This window comes from Kogia breviceps, chromosome 13 (genome assembly GCF_026419965.1).
Source record: "Kogia breviceps isolate mKogBre1 chromosome 13, mKogBre1 haplotype 1, whole genome shotgun sequence".
In the NCBI taxonomy this organism is placed as follows: domain Eukaryota; kingdom Metazoa; phylum Chordata; class Mammalia; order Artiodactyla; family Physeteridae; genus Kogia; species Kogia breviceps.
Window position 1 is genome coordinate 16,263,294 of NC_081322.1, and position 22,279 is coordinate 16,285,572.

General features: G+C 34.4%; 1 protein-coding gene across 1 annotated transcript in view; it reads left to right on the top strand.

Annotated features, from left to right (window-relative positions):
• The window catches only part of EYS (eyes shut homolog), a 1,724,957-nt gene that overhangs the window by 508,039 nt on the left and 1,194,639 nt on the right, over positions 1–22,279 (top strand). The window contains exon 13 of the mRNA XM_059083021.1: positions 20,198–20,457. Within this exon, the coding sequence (XP_058939004.1) occupies positions 20,198–20,457 (260 nt within the window). The remainder of the gene's footprint in view (positions 1–20,197; positions 20,458–22,279) is intronic.

Below are 22,279 nucleotides of genomic sequence, written 5' to 3' on the forward strand. Positions count from 1 at the left end.
TTGCCTCATATTTGATGGTGCATGTGAAGGCAAACACCCAATGAAGCTTTGTGAATAAATAAACTAGTGACTTTATTATTCAATTACTTGTTATAATGAAGAAATGTGCATATACCTAGCCATTAAAAGAAATTCAGGTTTGAAATGTGGTATATTTTGGATAACTACTAAATATTGTTGTCCTGATTGCTACACACTTCCTTATATTTGAGAACTCTATTGGACATTTGGTTTATGGCTTTCAATAAGTGGATCCTCTAGCACCAACTTTTAGTCACAGACACTTATTGTTATTCATTTCATTTAAAGTATGGGCTTGTTCCCAGTTATTTTCTTTTAGAGAAACAGCTCTTTTGAAGAAGATTATTTTTTCCTTGTCGAGTCTTTCTTAACTTAATGAAGTTGAAATTGCTTTCCTCAGTATTTATATTTCTGCTCACTTGTTCTGAGAATTCCACATTCTTTCTATTAATTTTCATCTATCTCTACTTGGCTTCACTCTTTCTTGTTTTAATATATTCTTACTGGATTGATGTTTTCTTCTCTGTTAACATAGAGCTTGGATTTTGTATTCTCAATGAACATGTGTTGATCTGGGTTCAATTCTAGCCCTGACATTTTTTCTGAATACATTTTAATATAGACTTTATATAAAAAGCAGTTGTAGGATTACAGAAAAAAATTCTGTAAAAATTAGAGTTCCCATATAAGCCCCCAAAATGCTCTATACTCTACCTATTCATCCTCTCCTCCTTTACACCCCTGGCAAAACTGACCTTGTTACTGTCTTTATAGTTTTGCTTTTCCAGAATATCATATAAATGGAATCATATATTATGTATTATTTTTCAGACTAGCTTCTTTCACTTGGTAATATGCATTTAAGTTTCCTCTATGTCTTTATAGCTTGATAGCTCATTTATTTTTATTGCTGAATAACACTTTTTTTTTTTTCAGTCATTAACTTATTGAAGGACAACTTAGTTGATTCCAATTTGGGGAAATTATGAATAGGCTAGTGTAAAGATCTATGTGCTGGTGTTTGTGTGTGTGTGTACATAGATTTTCAACTTATTTAAATAAATACCTAGGAATAAGATTGCTAGATCTTGTGATAAGCTTATGTATGTTTAGCTTTGTAAAACCTGCTAGATTGTATATCAAAACAAGTGTAAGATTCTGCATTCCCACCAGCAATGAATGAGAGTTCCTATTGTCTCCAGACCCTGTCAGCATTAGGTGTTATCAATGTTTTTAATTTGTCATTCTAGTAGGTGTGTAGGGATATTTCATTGTCACTTTATTTGGAATTCCAATAGCACAAGGTGCTGAGCATCTTTTTGTATATGTATCTGTCATTTGTATATCTTCTTTGATTAATTATGTGCTCAATATTTTGATGAAGTATCAAAAAACCCATTTTTAAATTGAATTGTTCATTGAGTTTTAAGAGTTCTTCGTTTATTTTGGAAACAAGTCCTTTATCAGATATATATTTTGCAATGTCTCTAAATCAGTGCTTTGTCTTTTCATACTCCTATGGATTCTTTTTCAGAGCAGAAGTTTTTAGTTTTAATGAAGTCCAATTTTATTTATTTATTTTATATTTTAAATAAATCATGCTTGTGGTATTGTATCTAAAAAGTCATCACCAAACCCAAGATTGCCTTGGTTTTTTTCCTGTGTTATCTCGTAGATGTTGTATAGTTTTGCATTTTACATGTAAGTTTATGTTCCATTTTGGAGCCTTTTTTTAGCCATGTGTTCTTGAGCAACTTGGGTTCATCACTGAGGATCAGTTTCATCACCCTTAAGTTAAGAAGAGTGGTGCTTATTTTTCAGTCTTGTTGAAATAATGTGCATATGGTCCCAAATATAGTGTTTAGCACATGGGAAAATTCACAAATTTTAATTTTCTCTACTCCACATTTCTAGGCCTAATTTTATTACCCAGCATGGTCAAAAGCCCTTCTTTTCCTTTAGAACTTTTCATCCAACTTTAGGGAGATATTATAATGGAATTTATACTATCCTTTGTCAGCAGACCATAGTTAATCTTTAGACATTCTTTCGCTAGATTATTGTCACATGCTGGAATCAAAGTTCTGTCTCACTTGTTGATTCTAGTATATTAACACATCATAATGTCAAAATTTATCAAGATTCATTGTGGCAGACATTGTAAAACAGTTTTTTTTTTAAAGATACAAAATGTCAATGGTTTTATGTATCTTCAGACATTTATCAAAAAGAAAATGCAAAAGAATGCAAGGAAATATGAACAAAAATTTAAGTTAATAAAGAAAACATGTTTGGTTTCATGTTTTTTTGAATAAAATTAAAAATAAAACCATTTATTATTTAAATATACATACATAGATTACATTGTGAAGAAATATTTGGGAATGATAAACCAAATTTCAAGACAATGATTCTGTCTGAAGAAATAATGGAAAAATATGATTGAGCAGGGATTCATAAAGATCTTCAAATAACTTGGGAAAATCCTCTTTCTTACTAATGGTGGGATATAAGTGGTTAATAAAATGATTAATAGTCAAAAACCAGATTTATTTAATCAATATTTTACTTTGTAGCCTCTGAAATATAGGACAGAAAACTAAATAAAATTTAGAATTGTAGACTTGTGCCCATATTTCAGATATTGCAATGTCAATAGAAGGGACCAGATGTAAATACTCAATTGTGGATCTATGGATTTTTTTATGTATACAGATTGTGTTGATTTCAGTCATAAAGCCCTACCTTCATTGCCTCAGGCAAAACAATCCCTTCTCATATTTTAATCAGTGGCCTTTAAAGAACTGAAGAATTTGAACCAGTTGCTAAAAATGTTTGCTGTATTCATTGAACTATTAAAATAGTTTTAATGAATCTCTGATCTAGTGATCAAACACACACACACACACACACACACACACACACAAATGAAACATGTTACTATGAATTAAAATTTCAAAATAAAAATTCAAGTTGTTTTTAAAAATTATTTTTTATTATTCAGAATTATATAATTTTATAGATACGAATATAGATATAGATAGATAGAGCCATAGATTTAATGGTAAGTATATGAAAGTATGGTTTAAACTGGTTTAACTGATAACCAAATCACCAGCTCATTTAACTAGAAGTCCAGAGATAAGGAGAGCCATGTCAGTAGGAAATAACTTAATTTCTCTGAGATCCACTTGGCTGCACCATGGTCTGGGTACATGGTGGAAAAATAATGTTAAATATCCTGGCTCCACATGTGTATCCCAGGGCATCATTGAAAGAGAGACAGCATCATTTCTGGTTGCTTTATTAGAGGGAGAAAGCATATTTCTTACAAGACCTCAGCAAATGTCACAACTCATTGACTTGCATTGTGTCAAAGGTCCACACCAAATGTCAATGCTAATTAGTTTAGTCTTGGATTCCTAAACAAGATACTTTAGAAGGTGAGTAAACAAGGCTGTATTCTGGAACTAAAACCTGCATCCCACGCTGAGAGATTCAGATTTCATAGGCCTGGGGTGCAGTCTGGGCTTCAGAATTTTCAGAAGTTAGTGGGTGATTCTAAAGTGTAGCCAAAGTTGAAATTCACTGTCTTGGAGCAATCAGACTCACCCTTGGCATTGGGAACAGCACAGCCTCAATTTCCCATTTAGCACATGAAATACAGAATAGGGGGTAGATTCCTGAATAAAGTCAGTCATATAAAGAAATAGGCAAGGGAGAATGGGTGCTATGTAGTTAATTGATGACATCTGCAGGTTTTCCCAGTTGTAGATTGCAGTATCTACAATCTGAAATAAAAAATAAAAATACTTTGGGACTTCCCTGGTGGCACAGTGGTTAAGAAGACACATGCCAATGCAGGGGACACATTTTCAAACCCTGGTCTGGGAAGATACTCATGCTGAGGAGCAACTAAGCCTGTGCACCATAACTACTGAGCCCTCCTGCCACAACTACTGAAGCCTGCTTGCCTAGAGCCTGTGCTCCACAACAAGAGAAGCCACTACAATGAGGACCCCAAGCACTGCAACAAAGAGTAGCCCCCGCTCACCACAACTAGGGAAAGCCTGCGCTCAGCAATGGCGACCCAATGCAGCCAAAACCAACCAACAAAACAAACAAATAAATAAAAAGACTGGCATGGGGAAATCAAGTTGTATATTTAAAGTTTAGGAGGATACAGATTAATATAATGAAAAGCATTAAATTAGACTCAAAATGTTTTATTGATTTATGTATAAAAAAGAAAAAACAAGCAAGCATTAAAAAATTCCAATAAATTTGTGTTCTCTAGCAATAACAACTTCATAGATATAAAGAAAATGAAAAAACAGTAAACTGAGATTGTCATAAATATTATAGGATCCATTTATTTCAATTAAAATGGACATAATACCTAGTATAGAGATAGCCATTATCCTTAAAAACATTAACATATTGACTGGCTTTAATGCAAATGCGGCAACCACATTTCAGTGGAGACATTGGAGGATTTTATTAAAGTGAAAATGTGTCAGAAAGGGATAAATATTTTATTTTAGTCATGTTTAAGAATACCACATTAATTAGTCAAGCACTGAATAAATTACTAGGGAAATGGGATACATACATGAGATCTGAGGGGAGAGAACAACAAGAAAGCTCCAAAGGACAAGATCTTAACCAGGCTGATGAGTTGGACAACAGCATAAACACCTGCAATGACTGAAGAATGGGTTCCAGAGAGAGTCAGTTATTGGGGCTCCTACCACACAATTTTACTAACCTCATAATTTCACCTTCTAGTTGTACTGGGATTGATAAATTACTAGGTATTCTGAAGTTTAACCCTTGATGTGACATAGACGTAAAGAGTGTTTATACAGTCAGAATTATTACATTTTAAACATTTCCTTTAGAAAATCTGGAAGAAAGAAATTAAACCCAACAATATACTACTCAAAATTAGGGTATCTTTTTATATTTGTAGGAAAATGAATGAGTAAATATTGATTGGTATCTTGTATGTGTGTGTTAATTTTACTTTTATTTTATTTTTTTAACATCTTTATTGGAGTAAAATTGCTTTACAACAGTGCGTTAGTTTTTGCTTCATAACAAAGTGAATCAGCTATACATATACATATATACCCATATGTCTTCCCTCTTGCATCTCCCTTCCTCCCACCCTCCCTATCCCACCCCTCTAGGTGGTCACAAAGCACTGAGCTAATCTCCCTGTGCTATGCGGCTGCTTCCCACTAGCTATCTATTTTACATTTGGTAGTGTATATATGTCCACGCCACTCTCTCACTTTGTCCCAGCTTACCCTTCACCCTCCCTGTGTCCTCAAGTCCATTTTATTATTTTTTAATTTTTTCAGTTTTAATGTATTTTTTTATTTTTCTATTTTTACTTTGGTTTTTCTCCTTGTTTTGTTCTGTTTTGTTTTTAATCTTTTAAAATTGTTTTTATGTTTGTTTTGTTATATTTTTGGTTTTTGTTTTTTCTTTTTAGTTTGCATTCCACTTTTGCTTTGCTTCTTATTTTTATTTTTGTTAATTTTGTTTCCAATTGTTTGATTTTGCATTTGGGTTCTTTTATTTGCCTGGTTGTTCTCTTGTTTTTTTGTTTTCTTTGTTTATGTATGTGTGTGTATTTCTTTTGTTTTCATCTGTTTGCTTTTGCTTTTACCATTTGTCTTAGCTTTTGTTAGTTTTTCTGTTTCCCCCCTTATTTTTTTTTTCCACACTGTGCAGCTTGTGAGGTCTTTGTTCCCAGCCGGGGGTCAGGCCTGAGCCTCTGGAGTGGGAGCACCAAGTCCAGGATGCTGGATCACCAGAAAATTACCAGCCCCAGGGAATATTAATTGGGTAGAACTCTCCCAGAAGTCTCCATCTCGACTCTAAGACCCAACCCCATGCAACTTCCTGCAGCCTCCACTGCTGGAAGCCTCATGCCAAACAACAAGCAAGACAGGAACACAAACCCACCCATCAGCAAACAGGCTGCCTAAAGTTGTACTAAGCTCACAGAAACCCAAAACACACCACCTGACACAGCCCTGCCCATTAGAGGATGAGATTCAGCTCCACCCATCAGAATGCAGGCACCAGTCTCTCCCACCAGGAAGCCTACACAAGTCACTGGACCAACCTCGCCCACTGGGAGCAGACACAAGAAGCAAGAGGAACTACGACCCTGAAGCCTACGAAAAGGAGACCTCAAATACAGTAAGAAAGACAAAATGCGAAGACAGAAAAATATGTTGCAGATGAAGGAGCAAGGTAAAAACCCACAAAACCAAATAAATGAAGAGGAAATAGGCAATCTACCCTACCTGAAAAAGAATTCAGAGTAATGATAGTAAAGATGATCCAACATCTCAGAAATAGAATGGGGGCACAGATTGAAAAAATACAAGAAATGTTTAACAAGGACCTAGAAGAACTAAAGAACAAACAAACAGTGATGAACAACACAATAATTGAAATGAAAAATACACTCGAAGGAATCAATAGCAGAATAACTGAGGCAGAAGAATGGATAAGTGAACTGGAAGATAGAATGGTGGAAATAACTGTCACTGAGCAGAATAAAGAAAAAAGAATGAAAAGAAATGAGGACAATCTCAGAGACCTTTGGGACAACATTAGACATAGTAGCATTCAAGTTATAGGGGTCCCAGAAGAAGAAGGGAAATAGAAAAGGTCTGAGAAAATATTTGAAGAGATTATAGTTGAAAATAGTTTCCTAACATGGGAAAGGAAATAGCCACCCAAGCCCAGGAGCACAGAGAATCCCATACAGGATAAACCCAAGCAGTGGAAGTTTGCAACCACAGGAAAGACTTGGGAGTGTTGTCCATGGTTCGATATACCATATAAGACCAATAGTTTGATTTATTTCCTTCCTTCCTCCTCTTTCAACCCCATCCATCCCAGCTTAATGAATTCTAGAACGATATACTTTTATACTTCCATCCATCATATCTTATTGGAGTCTTTAGAGTTGAAGAAACAGCAAAAGAAAGAAGCCATTTACCGAACGCACTCCTTTATGCAATCATGTGCTTCCAGACCCTGATCTCAAATCCCAGTTAATACTACTCTGGAAATGACTCACCAACAGGGATATAATATATTTTACTTGTGAAAATTTGGGAATTAATCAATACCTTATGGTTCACCATCAGAAACATGACATGTACATGAAGACAGATCAGTGCAGAGACACTGACAACAGCTGTGCTGGGGCATCAAGAGGGAAAGCCTGAATCACCTGAAAGTCACCTGAAAAGGACTGGGAAAAAGGACCTTCGATAAGCACTCTTGAGTTTCTTCCAATATTCTTCATGTTTGTAATATTTCAAGAAATCTTAGGAAGTCAACATCAAAGATATATATTTAAATTCCTTCATATGTCCTTCAAGATTTAGTTCCCTTAAATCCAAAACAGTGAAAATTGGGCATTCAAATATTTAGGGTGAAAGCACATTGAAAAGGAGAGACAAGAGAGCCTAAATATAGGAGGAATGTAAACATAATACTCAGATTTTCTTTGTAAATTGAAAGTACAAAAACACTGTACTTTATGGAACTCCTTATTAATCCAATACAGCTAAGTCCAAACCTGCAATGTTTTGATGTCTGATACTATAGACATCTTTATGGTCCTGACTTGCTTATTCCAACCCTCTTGCTTTGTTTATAGTTTTCTCCAAAGCCTCCCTGTTTTCATTCCTTCATATGTCCAAACTGTATCTCTCATTCCAGATCAGTTTTTCTCACCATCTCCTTTGTGGAATTGTCTCAAAATCTTTGACCTCACACTATAGTTTTGTCTTTTTCATAAGAAATTCCTGGGCCTCTTATTGCCTCTACTTATAACAATAGCTATTATATTTACTTGCTATGGTAAAATCATTAACTCTTTTGTATTAGAACACTGATTTTAGTTTTTCTGACATCCTTCAAAAGATACTGTACTGTGTTTTCGACTAAGTAAGACCTCAATATCTTTATTTTGAATTTAACTGAATTGTTGTTGTTGTTCTTTTGGTAATCTTCTACATTTTGGGATACTGGAAAGTAGTTGTTGCAATTTTTATTATCATTTTGTTTTAGAAAAATCTTATGTAATATACTTAAGTTATACTTTACTCTGAGGAAAGCTGACAATAAAGTGATACATTTTCTTTATCAAAAAAAAAAAAATAGTGGTGATCCTGGAGAAGCACTAAACTTATCTTCTATTTTAGATGTTTGAGGACTAGAGACCAGAATCTCTTTCACTATAGTAGGTCAGCTGCATTCAGAAGTTGCTATTCTGGGAAGCTTAGGATTTGTGTAAAGTTTATTGCAGCAGCAACCTGGAGGGAAAAGGGGTTTCTGTCTTGTGCAGCAGCTCTCTTCTTGCCACAGAACAGAAGCACCAGAAGAAAAGATGAGCACATCCACATCATCATTACGGTGATGCTGCCAAGCTAAGCAGAAAGTCAACTGATGACGACAACTTGGCTGTCACTCAATCCCAGAGATGCTCTGGCAAGGAACAATGAGATTTATATCAATCAGATTTCCAATGAATGATGTTAAAAGGATTGAATTGCCATCATATCACGTGGGCATTGAGGGGGTCCAAAGAGAATTAAGTCACCTTTTTTTATGGATAAATACCATGCATAGATGGATATCTATATGTAAAAGATGAAACAGAACAAATTAAAAAAAAAAAAACACAAGAATCATGGGCTGATAACCCATGCTACAGAATAAAAGGAGGACTTGAAATTAGGAGGCAGAGCAAACCACTGAAAAAAAGTTTAATTTTAAGGTTATTGCATGTGCTAAGTGAAAAAGTTGCTGGTACACAATTATATTAAGAAAAAAATAAAAATTTTAATCTCCTAACCAACCCAATACTCAATATATCCATATTTAATAATAACGGTCTTAATCAAAGTACCCACTATAGTCCAGGTACTTTTCTAAATAATTTACAGGTAGTAGTTAAATTAGTCTCTGCTTGAGAAAGATATTTTATTGTCTCAATTTTTAGGGACTAAGACTGAGAAATAACCTGTTCCAGTTTACAAAGCTACTATAATAAGGAACTTGAATCCAGAACATCTGATCCTCTGAGTATGTTTCGTTCCACATTCCTTACTGCCTTTGTAAGCGTCTACATTTTTCTGAATATACAGAAATACATATATACAAACATTATGACACTATTGGAATCAAATTTATGTATTATATAGTTTATATGTTATATAGTACTATTTAAAGTGAGTATCTTTCTACCTTATTACATTAAAAAATATCATTTAAATTGCATATTTAAGATACAATAACCAGTGACTTCTTAATGTTATTTATGTTCTTTAGATTTTTTTGCCATTTTAAACAATGAAGCAGAGAAGAACTTTGAACACATATATTTGTGGTCTTGCATGCATGTATTTTTACAAGTAAAATGAAAGCATTTGGCATTCACTCCTGGTGAATGTATCACAGGTTTAAATTCCCTAGGATCAAACTCTGAGATGGAAATTGCCATGCTGGAGGTTTATTGTGGAGTGCTCTTGATATATGTGCAGTGTTCTTGTACATCATTTATATCACAATAAAGTTTTTGAAAAATAAAATAGCTGAGGGAGAGTAAAAGATGAAGAATTGGGCGGAAGCAAGAGAATGAACTGCCATGGGAAGACTCAGAGGCTGCCAATCCCACTGGACACTCTGGAGCAGAGATGGTCCTGTACAGTTGTCTCACTTTGAGGAATGGGGGCTTGGCATTTATGTCCCCGCATTGAGCAATTATTGGATATGAGCTGTCCCAAGAAAAGGGGAGTGACTTTGAGTGAAATGGCTCTTTCCAACTGAGGGAAATTCTCATAGCTGTCAGCCACCTATATTCCCAGGATCCAGGGAAATGAGGGCTGCAATCCCAGGTTGGACAGTATCCTCTAGAACATGTAGTTAATGATATAGTTATGATGCACTTTAAAATGTGTCATGAGGATGAATCTTATGTTAAGTATTCTTACCACAAAACACACACACACACTCAAAAGTACACAAGGAAATTTGGGGGGAAGATGGGTATGTTTACTACTTTGATAATGGTGATGGTATCACAGGGGTATGCATATGTAAAAACTCATCATTAAAGATGTGCAAATTTTTGTGTGTATCAATCATACCTTCCTATAAAAATAGATAGATAGATGATAGAAAGATAGATAGATAGATAAATGGAAACCATATCCTACACCCTCAGATATATATATATATATATATATATATATATATATATATATATATATATATATATTTGTTTCTTATAAGTTCTGTAAGATACTACTTCAGGAATCTGGTTAGCTTTTATTCCTGGGATAAATTATAAGAGAGAGATTAGTAGGATGAATTATAACACCTACTCTTGCATCTGGTCCACAGGCCATAGTTAATATAATTCATCCCCCCCTCCCCCATACACTTTGTATTCTTTTTACCATCAACTGGAATCTCTCTGCTCTTGCTCTAAACATAGAGTCTGTGTTATAATTCACCTACCAGAGCTTTCCATAAACTTTGTAAGATATCTTTTGTCATCACTAGTACCACTAACACCTCTCATACTACAGAGCCTGTTGAATCTCATGGTGCAACAGGCAAGTCTACTTGCACTTCAGCCTGAACATGTTGCCAAGTCTTCTACTCTGAGACTCATTCAAAGCCTCTAGCATCTATATCCCTAGGTGAATGGGTAGGAGCAGTATTTTTGCTATTAACTCCAGAGGCCTACCAAGTGTCGTACTTCCTTTTTAGTGGTGCATCGTATAAGATGCAACAGTTTATCTTCACTGCATAAGGTAAAGATGCAATAATCTGTCTTTAATTTGGATGGTATGTGTGGGCATGCTCCAGATCACTGGATCTCTAGCAACCTCCCTTATGTAACAGGACCCCAGTCTTCATAGGCTTTATCTCTCACCACCCAGAGCACATCCATCTTCAACAGGCCTTCATCATATTTGTCATTTGTCATTCATCCAGTTCTACTAAGGTAATAATAATAAATAACATCATCAGATCAAAACAACAGTCTGCAGAAAGCCCAGGCAGTCTAACCTCCTTTATATTTTATTATCACAGAGAGTGGAAAAGATAGCTTAGCCCCAAGGCAAGACCTTAAATGTATACTGTTTTCTGTTCCAAATGAATATACATTGTTTCTGACCATCCTACCCGATAGGGATAGAAATTCTCCACATTCCTGGCCATATAGTGTGTATCTGAGTCAGTGCTAATCCTCTGGATGAAATGTACCCCATTTGGTAAACAGCAGCTGTCAAGTGATTACTTGGTTGAGCTTGAGTAGTCTTCTGCCGTCTCCAGGGTGATGCTTGTTTTTTGTAGGGACCAATCTGGTGAGTAGAGTGGAGAAATGATGGTGGACCCTCCTTTTGTCCTCAGAGCTAGCTCTATCTTTGCTTTTTCACAACAGTGCTATATTGCTTTTAATTTATGATACTGCCTGGAGAGTGGGAGTTTAAATGAGGAGACAGGTTCCAAGACTTCTAATTTGCATTCTCTGTAGTTCTTATCCCCAAGCAAAGAAATGATGTGAAGGTTCTACCAACTAAAATGTAAGCCTAATTCAAGTATATATTCAGGGACTGGGGAAATGACAAGTGGAACCAGGGGACCCGCGGTGAGCTACACCTGGACCAGGTGCCTTTATTACCTTGCCTCCATGTGCCCCCATTCTAACGTCAGGGCAATGAAGCTTCAGAAACCTAGAGGTCAGTAAACAAATTGAAATCAAGGCCAACATTCTCGAAATATTTGGCACTCTTTCTCATAAATGTAGTTACAAAAGTCAACATCCCTAGGTCTTGTTGGTGGAATCATTACTATATCTTGCTATCATGTTGTAGGGTATTTTTTTGCTGGGCACTTAGCCTCTCCTTCAATCAGTGAATTTAGGGTATGAAAACTGGGCAAGGGATCATCATTTTTAGCTGGAGGGCTGCCCTCAGCCTCCTAATTATCCATTCTTGATTCATCCAATCTACTTTGCCCCGAGAGAAAATATGTCCTATTGTCTCCATAGTTCTCTGAGGATCTGGGCCCCCGACTGCCTCTCTAATCTTGGTGATAATTATAATTGTACCCTACTTTCTCTGATGGTCATGAACCACCACCTTGTCTTTTAAAATTTCCTATCATCCCTATTACTTATGGGATGCCAATTTTGGTAACATTATTTCCTATAATCAGACCTGTACTCCATGGAACAGCCAACACTAACCTTCTCAGTGAAGCTGGAGTACCTCTGAAAACTATATATCTTATCACTTTAATTAAAAGGATGGTGTCCGGGTCCTCTGCAGAACATGGACATTGTGTGACCTTATATAGCATCCATCGTTTAGAATGCTCATTTCTCTTAGCTTCTGACTTCTTTCTCCAGTGTTTACCATGAGCATTCTTGTATATCTTCTCCAGTTAATATGGACCATCTATTTCTACAAGCTTCCAAGATTGACTACAAAGTTCCAAGAAGGAAATAGGATCATAGGTATAAATACTTTCCATGTAGCCCGAGGGAGACAGGTGGCCCTTGAGTGACATTTCTTGGAAGAGATTTCTCTGCCTCACCTTCCTTCTCCCTTTTTCTCTCTTCCTCGTCTGTTTCTTTTATTTCTTTTTATAATCTCATACTTCCATTAAAAGTAGATAAATATGGATGCTTTCTAGATTTTTTAAAAAGGAAATGTTCTAAATCTTACATTTTAATAAAATATTAATAGGTCCATAATAATTTCTATATGTCTAAATACTTGTTAACTTCCTTCTTAAGTAAGTTTATTTTCATATATTTTTATCATTGGCTAAGCAAAAATGTGCTGCTATTCATAATTAATTGAATTGTATGCATACAGTGTAGAACTAAGTGTGTTTTATTGGTACTTAGTGTATTGGTGATGCATATTACTCCTTTTGGAGATTATATATATACATATATATATGGTAACAAATATAGCATTTATTGTAATGCTAGTCCCAACAACAAACCAAAGATTTATTCATTTCCTACTTGCTTATAGTACATTTTCTAAATGTACAAAAGTGCTATGGCTTTTACTCGCTCAATTTCCTTCTGGGACTTAAAGTCTGGTGTTCATTAAATGTGGAGTTATAATGTTTCTCCCTATAAAACTTCTGACATACTGCGTACTTAGGAATTATTTTGCAAAATATTCATAAATTGGTTAAAGTTCCATATCTCAGTACTTTAGTTCCTTTAAGTAACACGCTGCAGCCTGTTTTGTATTCTACATGTCTGTCTCCTACTCAAATTGTACTTGAATAAAAAATACCTACATACATTAGAGTTTTTACTTATTCTTACACTGTATTTAAAAGACGTATATGTATTTTTCAAGTGTTATTGAATACAATTTGAACAAGTTGTGTGTGTATAGTTTATAAATATTATGAATGCATATACACATGCATACCTATACTTAAGTACAATTTTAAGGAGTAAAAAAGGTGCAAATATAAATTTATCTGAATATGTAGGAAATTATATTTAAAAGCAGACTTACATTGACTTGCCCAAAGGATTTATTTTGGGAAAAAATAAGGGCCAGAAGTAATAATTAATTGCTCAGGAAAACTGACACATCATCAATTTTCTGTGTTTATACACACACACATACCATCAAAGCAAAAAATGAAATGTAAAGTACAAAAATTTAAAGATGTTAAATTTATATATTTTAAATATAAACTGAGTTTATGGTTAAAGATGAGTCTTATAAGTGATTGTGTTACTCATGTTTATAGCTTAGCCATATTCCTGGAGTGACAGGTAAACTCACAGGATGGTCTTGTAGTCAGCCTTTGTATACGTATTTTATTCAGATTATTGTTAAAGTCATTTTCAAGATTAATTTCTTTTGCTCATTGTAGCTTAAAAAACCTACTACAATCTGATCTTCGGTCTCAGTGGTAAGTGCTCCATCCTTATGGTTTCCACATTATAATCACAATGGCAAAAATGTTCAACTGCTCTTACTGTCTGAGAGGAACATGGTTGGCTTTGGATTTCTAGTCCCAGATTTAAGGTATAAACTTGGGTTTTCTTCCAAATGCAGCATGAGTTTCATCAGAGTTATTTCAAGTTCTGAATGAGTATACTGCAGCTTATTGCTCTGAGATGAGGATGCTCTGAATGTTGAACAAACCTTGTATTGCTTTTCAGGGCTGCTCACCTGCCTAGAGAGCATCTTGAATTCAACAACTGCAAAAATCACTATTGATCAGTTGTCTTCTTACAAAGAATAGGAGATGAAATCATATAGAATATTGGAAACATAGATAATTGAAATAGAATTATACCAATGAAATATCCAAATAGTTCATTTACATCAAAATGTACATTGCTTAAAAATATAGAAAATTCTTCCAGTATAGATAGATAAATTACAATATAGATTCTATTTACAATAGATAAAGAATAGTATACTTCGCAAATTATAAAGTATATATCTTTAAAATATATACACACATATGTGTGTGTATGTGTGTGTATATGGATAGAAAATACCTTTTCCTATTAATATTAAAATATAAATTCTTTCATTTAGAATATATACTCAATAATATGCTCTCAAAAAATAAAAATAAAATAAGGAAGATTTGTTTTCTGTCTATCAAGCGCTTGTTAGTAATCAAACTAGTAGGATTCTTTCCTGCTTATTCTTTCACATTCAGAGATTCCATAAAATATTGAATCATGTATCATGTAATACAGAGTGGCTAATTTTATATTTTTAATAAATTAACTTCGTGTTTTAGTAAAAAAAGCCAGTGTTAAACTTGTTTGATTCTAAATTATTCCCAGTAATACTTGTTAGAATGGCCCTTGAATTTTTGTCCCAAGCCTTGATTTTTCCACAGAGTCCCATTATTGGAATTTCTTACTTCACATAAGACAGCATCTTAAATTAAGTTACTGTGTATTAAGCATCAGTACCCTCTCCTCTCCCTCCCCATCACTCAATTCCCAATCTCACCTGATGGCACTATTTTCTCTGCAACACTGATGTTAAAATCCACAGAATCCTCCCCATTACCCACTCAGACTCATCAGCTTATAATCAAGTGTTCTCAAGCCTTCATCAGAAATCTACTTCAAATCTGGTATACCTTATTAATGCCATTGTGTAGGTTCTTGTCATCTTTGATCAGCAATAAAACAATAGCTTCCTAAAAGATTTTCATGCTCCCAACCTCTTCCTGATTTAGTCCATCTTCTACTCTGTAATTATCTGACTGTGTTACTATGGTACTTAAAAACAACAATAAAAGATTAAATATCTTCTAGGGTAGGGTGCAAAAAAAGTTCCATCATTGCTGTTGCTGTGTTTTTCAACCTTGCCCTGCAGTAACTCTTCAGGCCAGCTACCTCTATTCATTCCACCCATAACAATCTTCTCCTGTTACCAGCTCGGGTCCTTGCCCTCTTTATCAATAGAAATTGATAAGAGGCCAGGCAAGGCTTTACTGGGACTCTGCTGCGGCAAAAACAAGTAACAGGTGTCTTCTCAAGGGCCATGCGCAGTACCTGCTTTTGCTCCAGAAACCTCGGGAGTGGCAGTTGGGTTTTGGTCTTTTTGTATCCTCTTGTTCATAATTGCTCCCACTGCACATGAGTGCAATTATTTTTAGTTGCTTATAGTTTCTTTGTATTTTGTTGCTTGAGGAGACTTTTGTCCAGGTGCAAGCACTGCAGCAAAGGGTCCCAGGTCCCAGACTGTCTCACTCGTATGTTTTTACATCTTAACATTTTCATGTTGTTCTTTAAAGTAGACTTTATCCTGTTTTCTAACTTTAATGTTTACTAATAAAATAGTTTATTTGAAATAAACGTTATCAATCTGAATGAGCTTAATGCTTTCCTATTTATTTTCCAAGATAATTGCAGTGGTTAAGACAACAGTAGTGACTACCTTAAGATTCATTATTAATATAGCTTTGTTGATGGTACCGCTGATGCTATAATTAAATGAATGAACAAACAGGCGAATGGATATAGCAAAAAAATAAAGATTGAATGACTTAGTTGAGTAGCCCATATTTTTTATTTCTTCCTTTTTCTATTAATAGTACTATTTTATTATTCACAGTCTTATCATTTCTTTTTCACCTGCTAGTTTTGGTTGGAATTTTATTTTGCATATAAATAACAGCTGTAACAAACAATAAGTGAACTAGTTTTTATACGAAAAAGATCCTTTTAAATTATGTATATTTTTAGATTTGTATTTATAAGATTGTAGCCTAATAAGCTGGTATACCTGTGTAAAATATAGATAAATATTGCTGAACAATATTTAGTCACTGGATATCAATATTTATGGTAAGGTAAGCATGCAGAATGGTTAGTATTCAGAAGCTGGAATCTACTAAAACTTTTTAATCTGATTTATTTCTTTCATGAATACTCTTTTTTTCCTATTTCATAACAATGACACTACTTTATTTTCTATTATTAGCTTTGGTACTTTAAATCAACATTTAAGAATTGAAATGCTGTTCTTACTTAGAAGGAATCCAATGTGTTTATGCCAGTGGATTTTTGGTTCTCTCTCTAGGAAAGACATCAAATTATAATATATTAGTCTACCATTAAGTACACACTAAATTAGTTTTCAAATATTTACTACTGGAAATTGTACATTTGAAAAGTCATAGAGTATGTGTTTTTGTTTAGTTGGTTTTTTAATCCATAAAGTCTCTGCCTCTAGCTGTGAGTTTGAAATATCCTGTCAGATCATACTGAATCCTTAAATTATTTCATGGTACACCTAGAAACCAGATTGAAGTTCTCACATAAAATATATTTTTCCATCCATCAAGGACTAGCTTCTCTGACATGTACAAAAGCAGACTCAATATATATAAATGTATAGTCTGATTTTTAGTTACTAGTAGTGACTTTGTTCCTGGAACCTTATTTTCTACAATATATCCATTCACCTACATAGGCCTTGGCCTCATTACTTCTGTTGGCACACCAAGGCCTCGATCCTCATAAGGACACCACATGAAATCTTGGCCACCTGTAACTTGAGAAGATAAAACAAACCTTCAGTGCATATGCTAAATATTTAAGCTTTGCAGGTTATACACAGGAACTCTTTTAAAATAATTAAGTTGCAATTATGTACTCATGAAAGAATACAAGAAAAAGAAAAACAAATATCTGTGCAACACCCCCTTAAAAGTAATTTCAAGTAAAATAAATGCAGTGAAGCTACTTTATTGGGTTTTTGTTATGCCTAACTTTAATGTTATTTCACAAAATGTTAAATGATCTTATAATGGATTTGAAACCTGCAAAAAAAAAAAAATAAAGAGGGAAACTGGGAGGAAGAGGTCTGGCTTTCAGAGCTCAAGTTTACTAACCATATGACCATATGACTTTGGATAAACCACTTGTATCCTTTGTACTTCAAGCTCTCATTTGTATAGTGAGAGTAAGAATAGTTCTACTAATTTCAAAGTTTTATTGGAAGTATCACATTGTGTAATATATCTGACAGTTGTGACAAATAGGATGTAATTTGACAAATGAAAATTAGCCTTAGAAATTGAAGCAATACTCATTTTTGAGATGCATATTTTATTTAGGCATAAACAGGGTAAAAAATGCTTTTTTAAAATTCTGTGACAGCACCTCATAACCACCTTGGGTAACTGGGCAATGTTGATGTCAGGATCTATATACGCTTTTTATTCATTAACTCATTTAATCTTTACAACACTTTGCTGAGATTATCAAATTCATTAAGCTCGTCTATATTATTCTAACTAAAGACCTTATATTAATTTTTATAATATTTTCAACATATATACATGAGAGTATGGAGATTCAGACAATTCTTACATATCAAGGAATCAGAGCTTAATAGTGGAGGAAAGCCATGCAAATATTCATAATACAAGGTAGTATATGTGATGAATTCTTAAAGGGTTTGGCAAACACATTTTAGAGCAAGTGAAGGCATGTGCAGGATTAGCAAGTAAGTGATAGCATTGCCTTTTCTGGAAAATTTTCAGTTTTATTACGTGACATAGGAGATAATCAAAGATGAACAGAAGAGCACCTGAGACACTTTTGTAAGTGAAAGAGTACCTTGTAAATAATTATATTAAACAATAGGCCTAAGCCAGGACTGTCTAGGGAAACTAGGATGGATAGTCACCAAAATAATTTCATTATTTTTTTAGAAAGAAAAATGAAAGTATTAATTCTTTTTACTCATTCTTAAGGGAAATAACATTCAAAATATATATTTATATTTCAAATGTATGAATTGTTTCAGTTGTAAAGTTTGCCTTATGCAAGCATACCTTACAAAGAAATATTCAATTTGCATAGTAGCAATCTCTTTCTGCACATTACCAAATTAAAAAAACAAATAGCTGTAGAATCCACTGTTTTTTTTTTCATTTTTTTAGACTGGACTTAATCTTATTGAACTAGTAGACATATTATTAATCAATTATGCATCTAATCATCTTACCCCCTATTAATTTTAATATTTGTTTCAATGGCAACTATTAGTTGAATTCAACTTCATGAACAGGTGCAAGCCAGTCATTCAGCTCTGTCCTCTCACTATACTGGTATCTTCTGTATTTATTAATATGGAATGGTCTAAACATGAGGTTCTTTCTTTCCTTTACTCTTTCTTTCTTTTTCTTTCTCTTTCTTTCTTTCTTTCTTTCTTTCTTTCTTTCTTTCTTTCTTTCTTCCTTTCTTTCTTTCTTTCTTTCTTTCTTTCTTTCTTTCTTTCTTTCTTTCTTTCTTTCTTTCTTTCTCTTTCCTTCTTTCTTTCTTTCTTCCCTCCCTCCTTTCTTTCCTACCTTGCTTCCTTCCTTCCTCCCCCTCTGTCTCCCCTCCTCTCCTCTTTCTTTTTTTTTTTTTGGTGGTAAGTGGAACTCTCATTGTTGTGGCCTCTCCCATTGTGGAGCACAGGCTCCAGATGCACAGGCTCAGGGGCCATGGTCTTTTAAGCAAGATATTGCTTATCATGAACAAATTAGATCTTTCAGCAATGGAATAATTTTTTAAAGTCATCTTAACTATCTAAACTATCAACAATGGAAATTTTTTTCTCTAAAAACCGTTCTTCTAGTACCTTCTGTGCCTTGTCCCATGATATGCTACTTGCCGATGGTACGTTTACTCACAATTGGGGGCTCTACCTGCCCACAGATTGACACCTGCTCTCTCGCTGAACCTGTCCTCAGTGTAAAATTGATGTCCATTCAGTCAGTAGATCGACAATACTCTCATTGACTCTGTATCTGCTGGTTTCATTATTATCTGTTCATTTACCTTATTTGAATAATACTTCATGTGGAAAACCCTTTTTCCTACACTGTGAATCCTCCTGCTCTTAGGGGCAGAACTAGCATAGCTTGCTGGAAAATGTTTGGCTAAAGTGCTCTTTGAAATCAACATTTCCAAGAGAAATTTGAGAGACTGAACTACAGCCTGTGATATACAGACAAACATCCAAATGCTTTACTTTTTCATTTGCTTTCTCTTCAATTATCCTGCATTATTCAAATATTAATAGAAAAAATGTTTTTTAAAGCTTACAAAAATGGAAACAAAAACAGCTGCTTAACATAAAATATCACCTTGTGATAAATACTCTGGTGATTTGAAGAATCACACGTTGTTAAAGACATTGAATTAAATACCATCTAGGCTTATAAACACTAATCCCATCTGTGAAAATTATTTTACATAAAAGAAATAATTGAGGAAATGTTCTCAATTGTTATTTCAGCTCAACAGTTGCTAAACTTGCAATTGGCAGCCCTGTTGTTCTCAGATACATCTCAGTGGCCTATGTTAGAAATTTACCAAATGCTTCTTAAATCTCTATCAGCCAATAAGGTCAGTTTGGCAGTAACATACATTAAGTTGTCTCAGGAAATTAGGCAAACAATATTTTAAAATATGTGTAATTTATTAATCTTGTTATAAATGAGAAAATGCCACACATTCATTCAATGTAGTCATTACATTGAAAATGTGAAGAACGAATTTGAAATAGTATGGTTCATATTTCTTAAATATTCATTTCAGCTGTGAATGTACATCTGGATGGACTGGACAGAACTGTAGTGAAGAAATAAATGAATGTGACTCTGACCCATGCATGAATGGAGGTCTTTGTCATGAATCTTCCACCCCTGGGCAATTTGTGTGCCTGTGCCCACCCTTTTATACTGGAAAATTTTGCCATCAACACGATAACCCTTGCGATCCACTCAGTGACCCTTGCCAAAACAATTCGACATGCTTGACTTTGGTAGATGGAAGTCATTATTGCATTTGCAGAGAAGGTAAGGGCTTATATTTGTTTTAATGTTTGATCTCATTGTTTAGTTTTGTCTGTATAGGCTGGTGGCTTCTTAAGAATGGGTGAGAGAAAAATCTATATATGGGGGAATATCTGACTCCAAACTCAGATATATAAACATACTGGGGAAATAATCTAAAAAGCTAACCTGAATAGCATAGGGGGAAAGGAGAGACTTTGTAGCTTTGGTTCTTTTAAAACTAAATTCTTTCAGAAATCACTTCTTATTCTTTGTTAACAGTCTTTCTTTCCTGAATAATTTTCTCCATGTAGTATTCCTAACAACAGCAGTAGTTAGAAATGGGCATAGGTTCAATCTACAGTATCAAATTCTTCACTATATCTTTTCCCCTGGAGCATCACTTCTTTCTGCCTAGATTGCTAAACTAGTATCATGTGACTCTGGTGGCTACTTTGTACAATAAGAGAGAGCCCATGTAAGAGACAGAGAATGGGCAGATCAAAGGAACTCATTGGAGCCCCTGAAACCAGTCACACTTGAAACCAGGCTGCTTCTGGCTTCCTGGGTCATATCAGACAATAACTTAATTTATTATCATTAAAAATGCTTGATTGGAATCTCTTCAGTTGTAACTGAAAGAGGTCTGGTTAATTTGCAGGAGCTCTAAGTAAATGTTTGCTGCTCCTGTATTGCGGACTATGCAAAAGCTATTACCATCTTCAGGGGGAATGCTTCTTCCATAAAATTAGCCCATGGTAGATTTTTGGCATAACTGGAATGTGTCATAAACATAATATAAAAAACAACGATTTATTTTCTAATAATTACTTATGTGTTCATATTTCTTTCCTTGTTACTGGCTTTACTAGAATAGGAGTCCTTTAAAGATAAGGACAATGCTCATTTACTCTTCTGTCCAAAAAAGGCCAATTTAGACTGTATTTGTTCATTCATGTCTTAGTCAAAGTAATTTCCCCTTTGTTTTTACAAATCCTCTAAGATTTCCTGAGGATATAAGGTAATCTGCTATAATGATATGTTGAGGCAAGTCCGTGAACCTGTGTAAATGGCAGAAATTTCTGGGCCTTCTGAGGGATTAGAATTAGAATCTGGAAATCCATTAGTAATTATTTTTGTAAAAATGACATGGGCTCTATAGAGCATATAACACAGTTGTATAAAGCATATGAGTAAATGTTTCCAGGAATGAGGCAGGAACATAGATCTAAAACAAAACATGAGGGGAGCGCCGACCTCATGAAAACCACAGTAATTATGAAGTAGATAATGGAATACTTTTCTTTTTAACAAAGATTGAAAGTGAAATGTAAAAAAAAAATAGTCAATAGCAGGGGAAGAGCTAATTGACTCTGCAGAATTATTCCATGGCGTTTTACCTATGCTACTAATATATTCTAAGAATATAAGTACTAGATAGATGTTTCTTGAGATGCAGCAGGATATTCCCTCAAGTTGAATAAAATATCCTACATTTTCACAAGAGATAATTTTCTACAAGACAGGCATGTTTTTTCAAATAATATTCTAATAATTCATTTTCAATTCATAAATGCATTTAAAAAATGTATATAATTTTGTAAGATTAATTTCCTGTTGTGGGATTAGGGAAAAGTAAGTTTGGAGATATCATAAAAGCTTCTTGTCTCCTAACAAACTAGTAATCAGATTGCTGAGCCCCAGAGCACTCACCAAAATAGCTTGGGGACGATTTACACTGAGCCCTAGTATGTGAGCAATATCATTTTTTTTTCTTGGAACGTCATCATTCAAAAAAGGCTTCAGAGTTTATGCCTCTTCAAAGCAGTGGTTTCGGTAGAGTGGC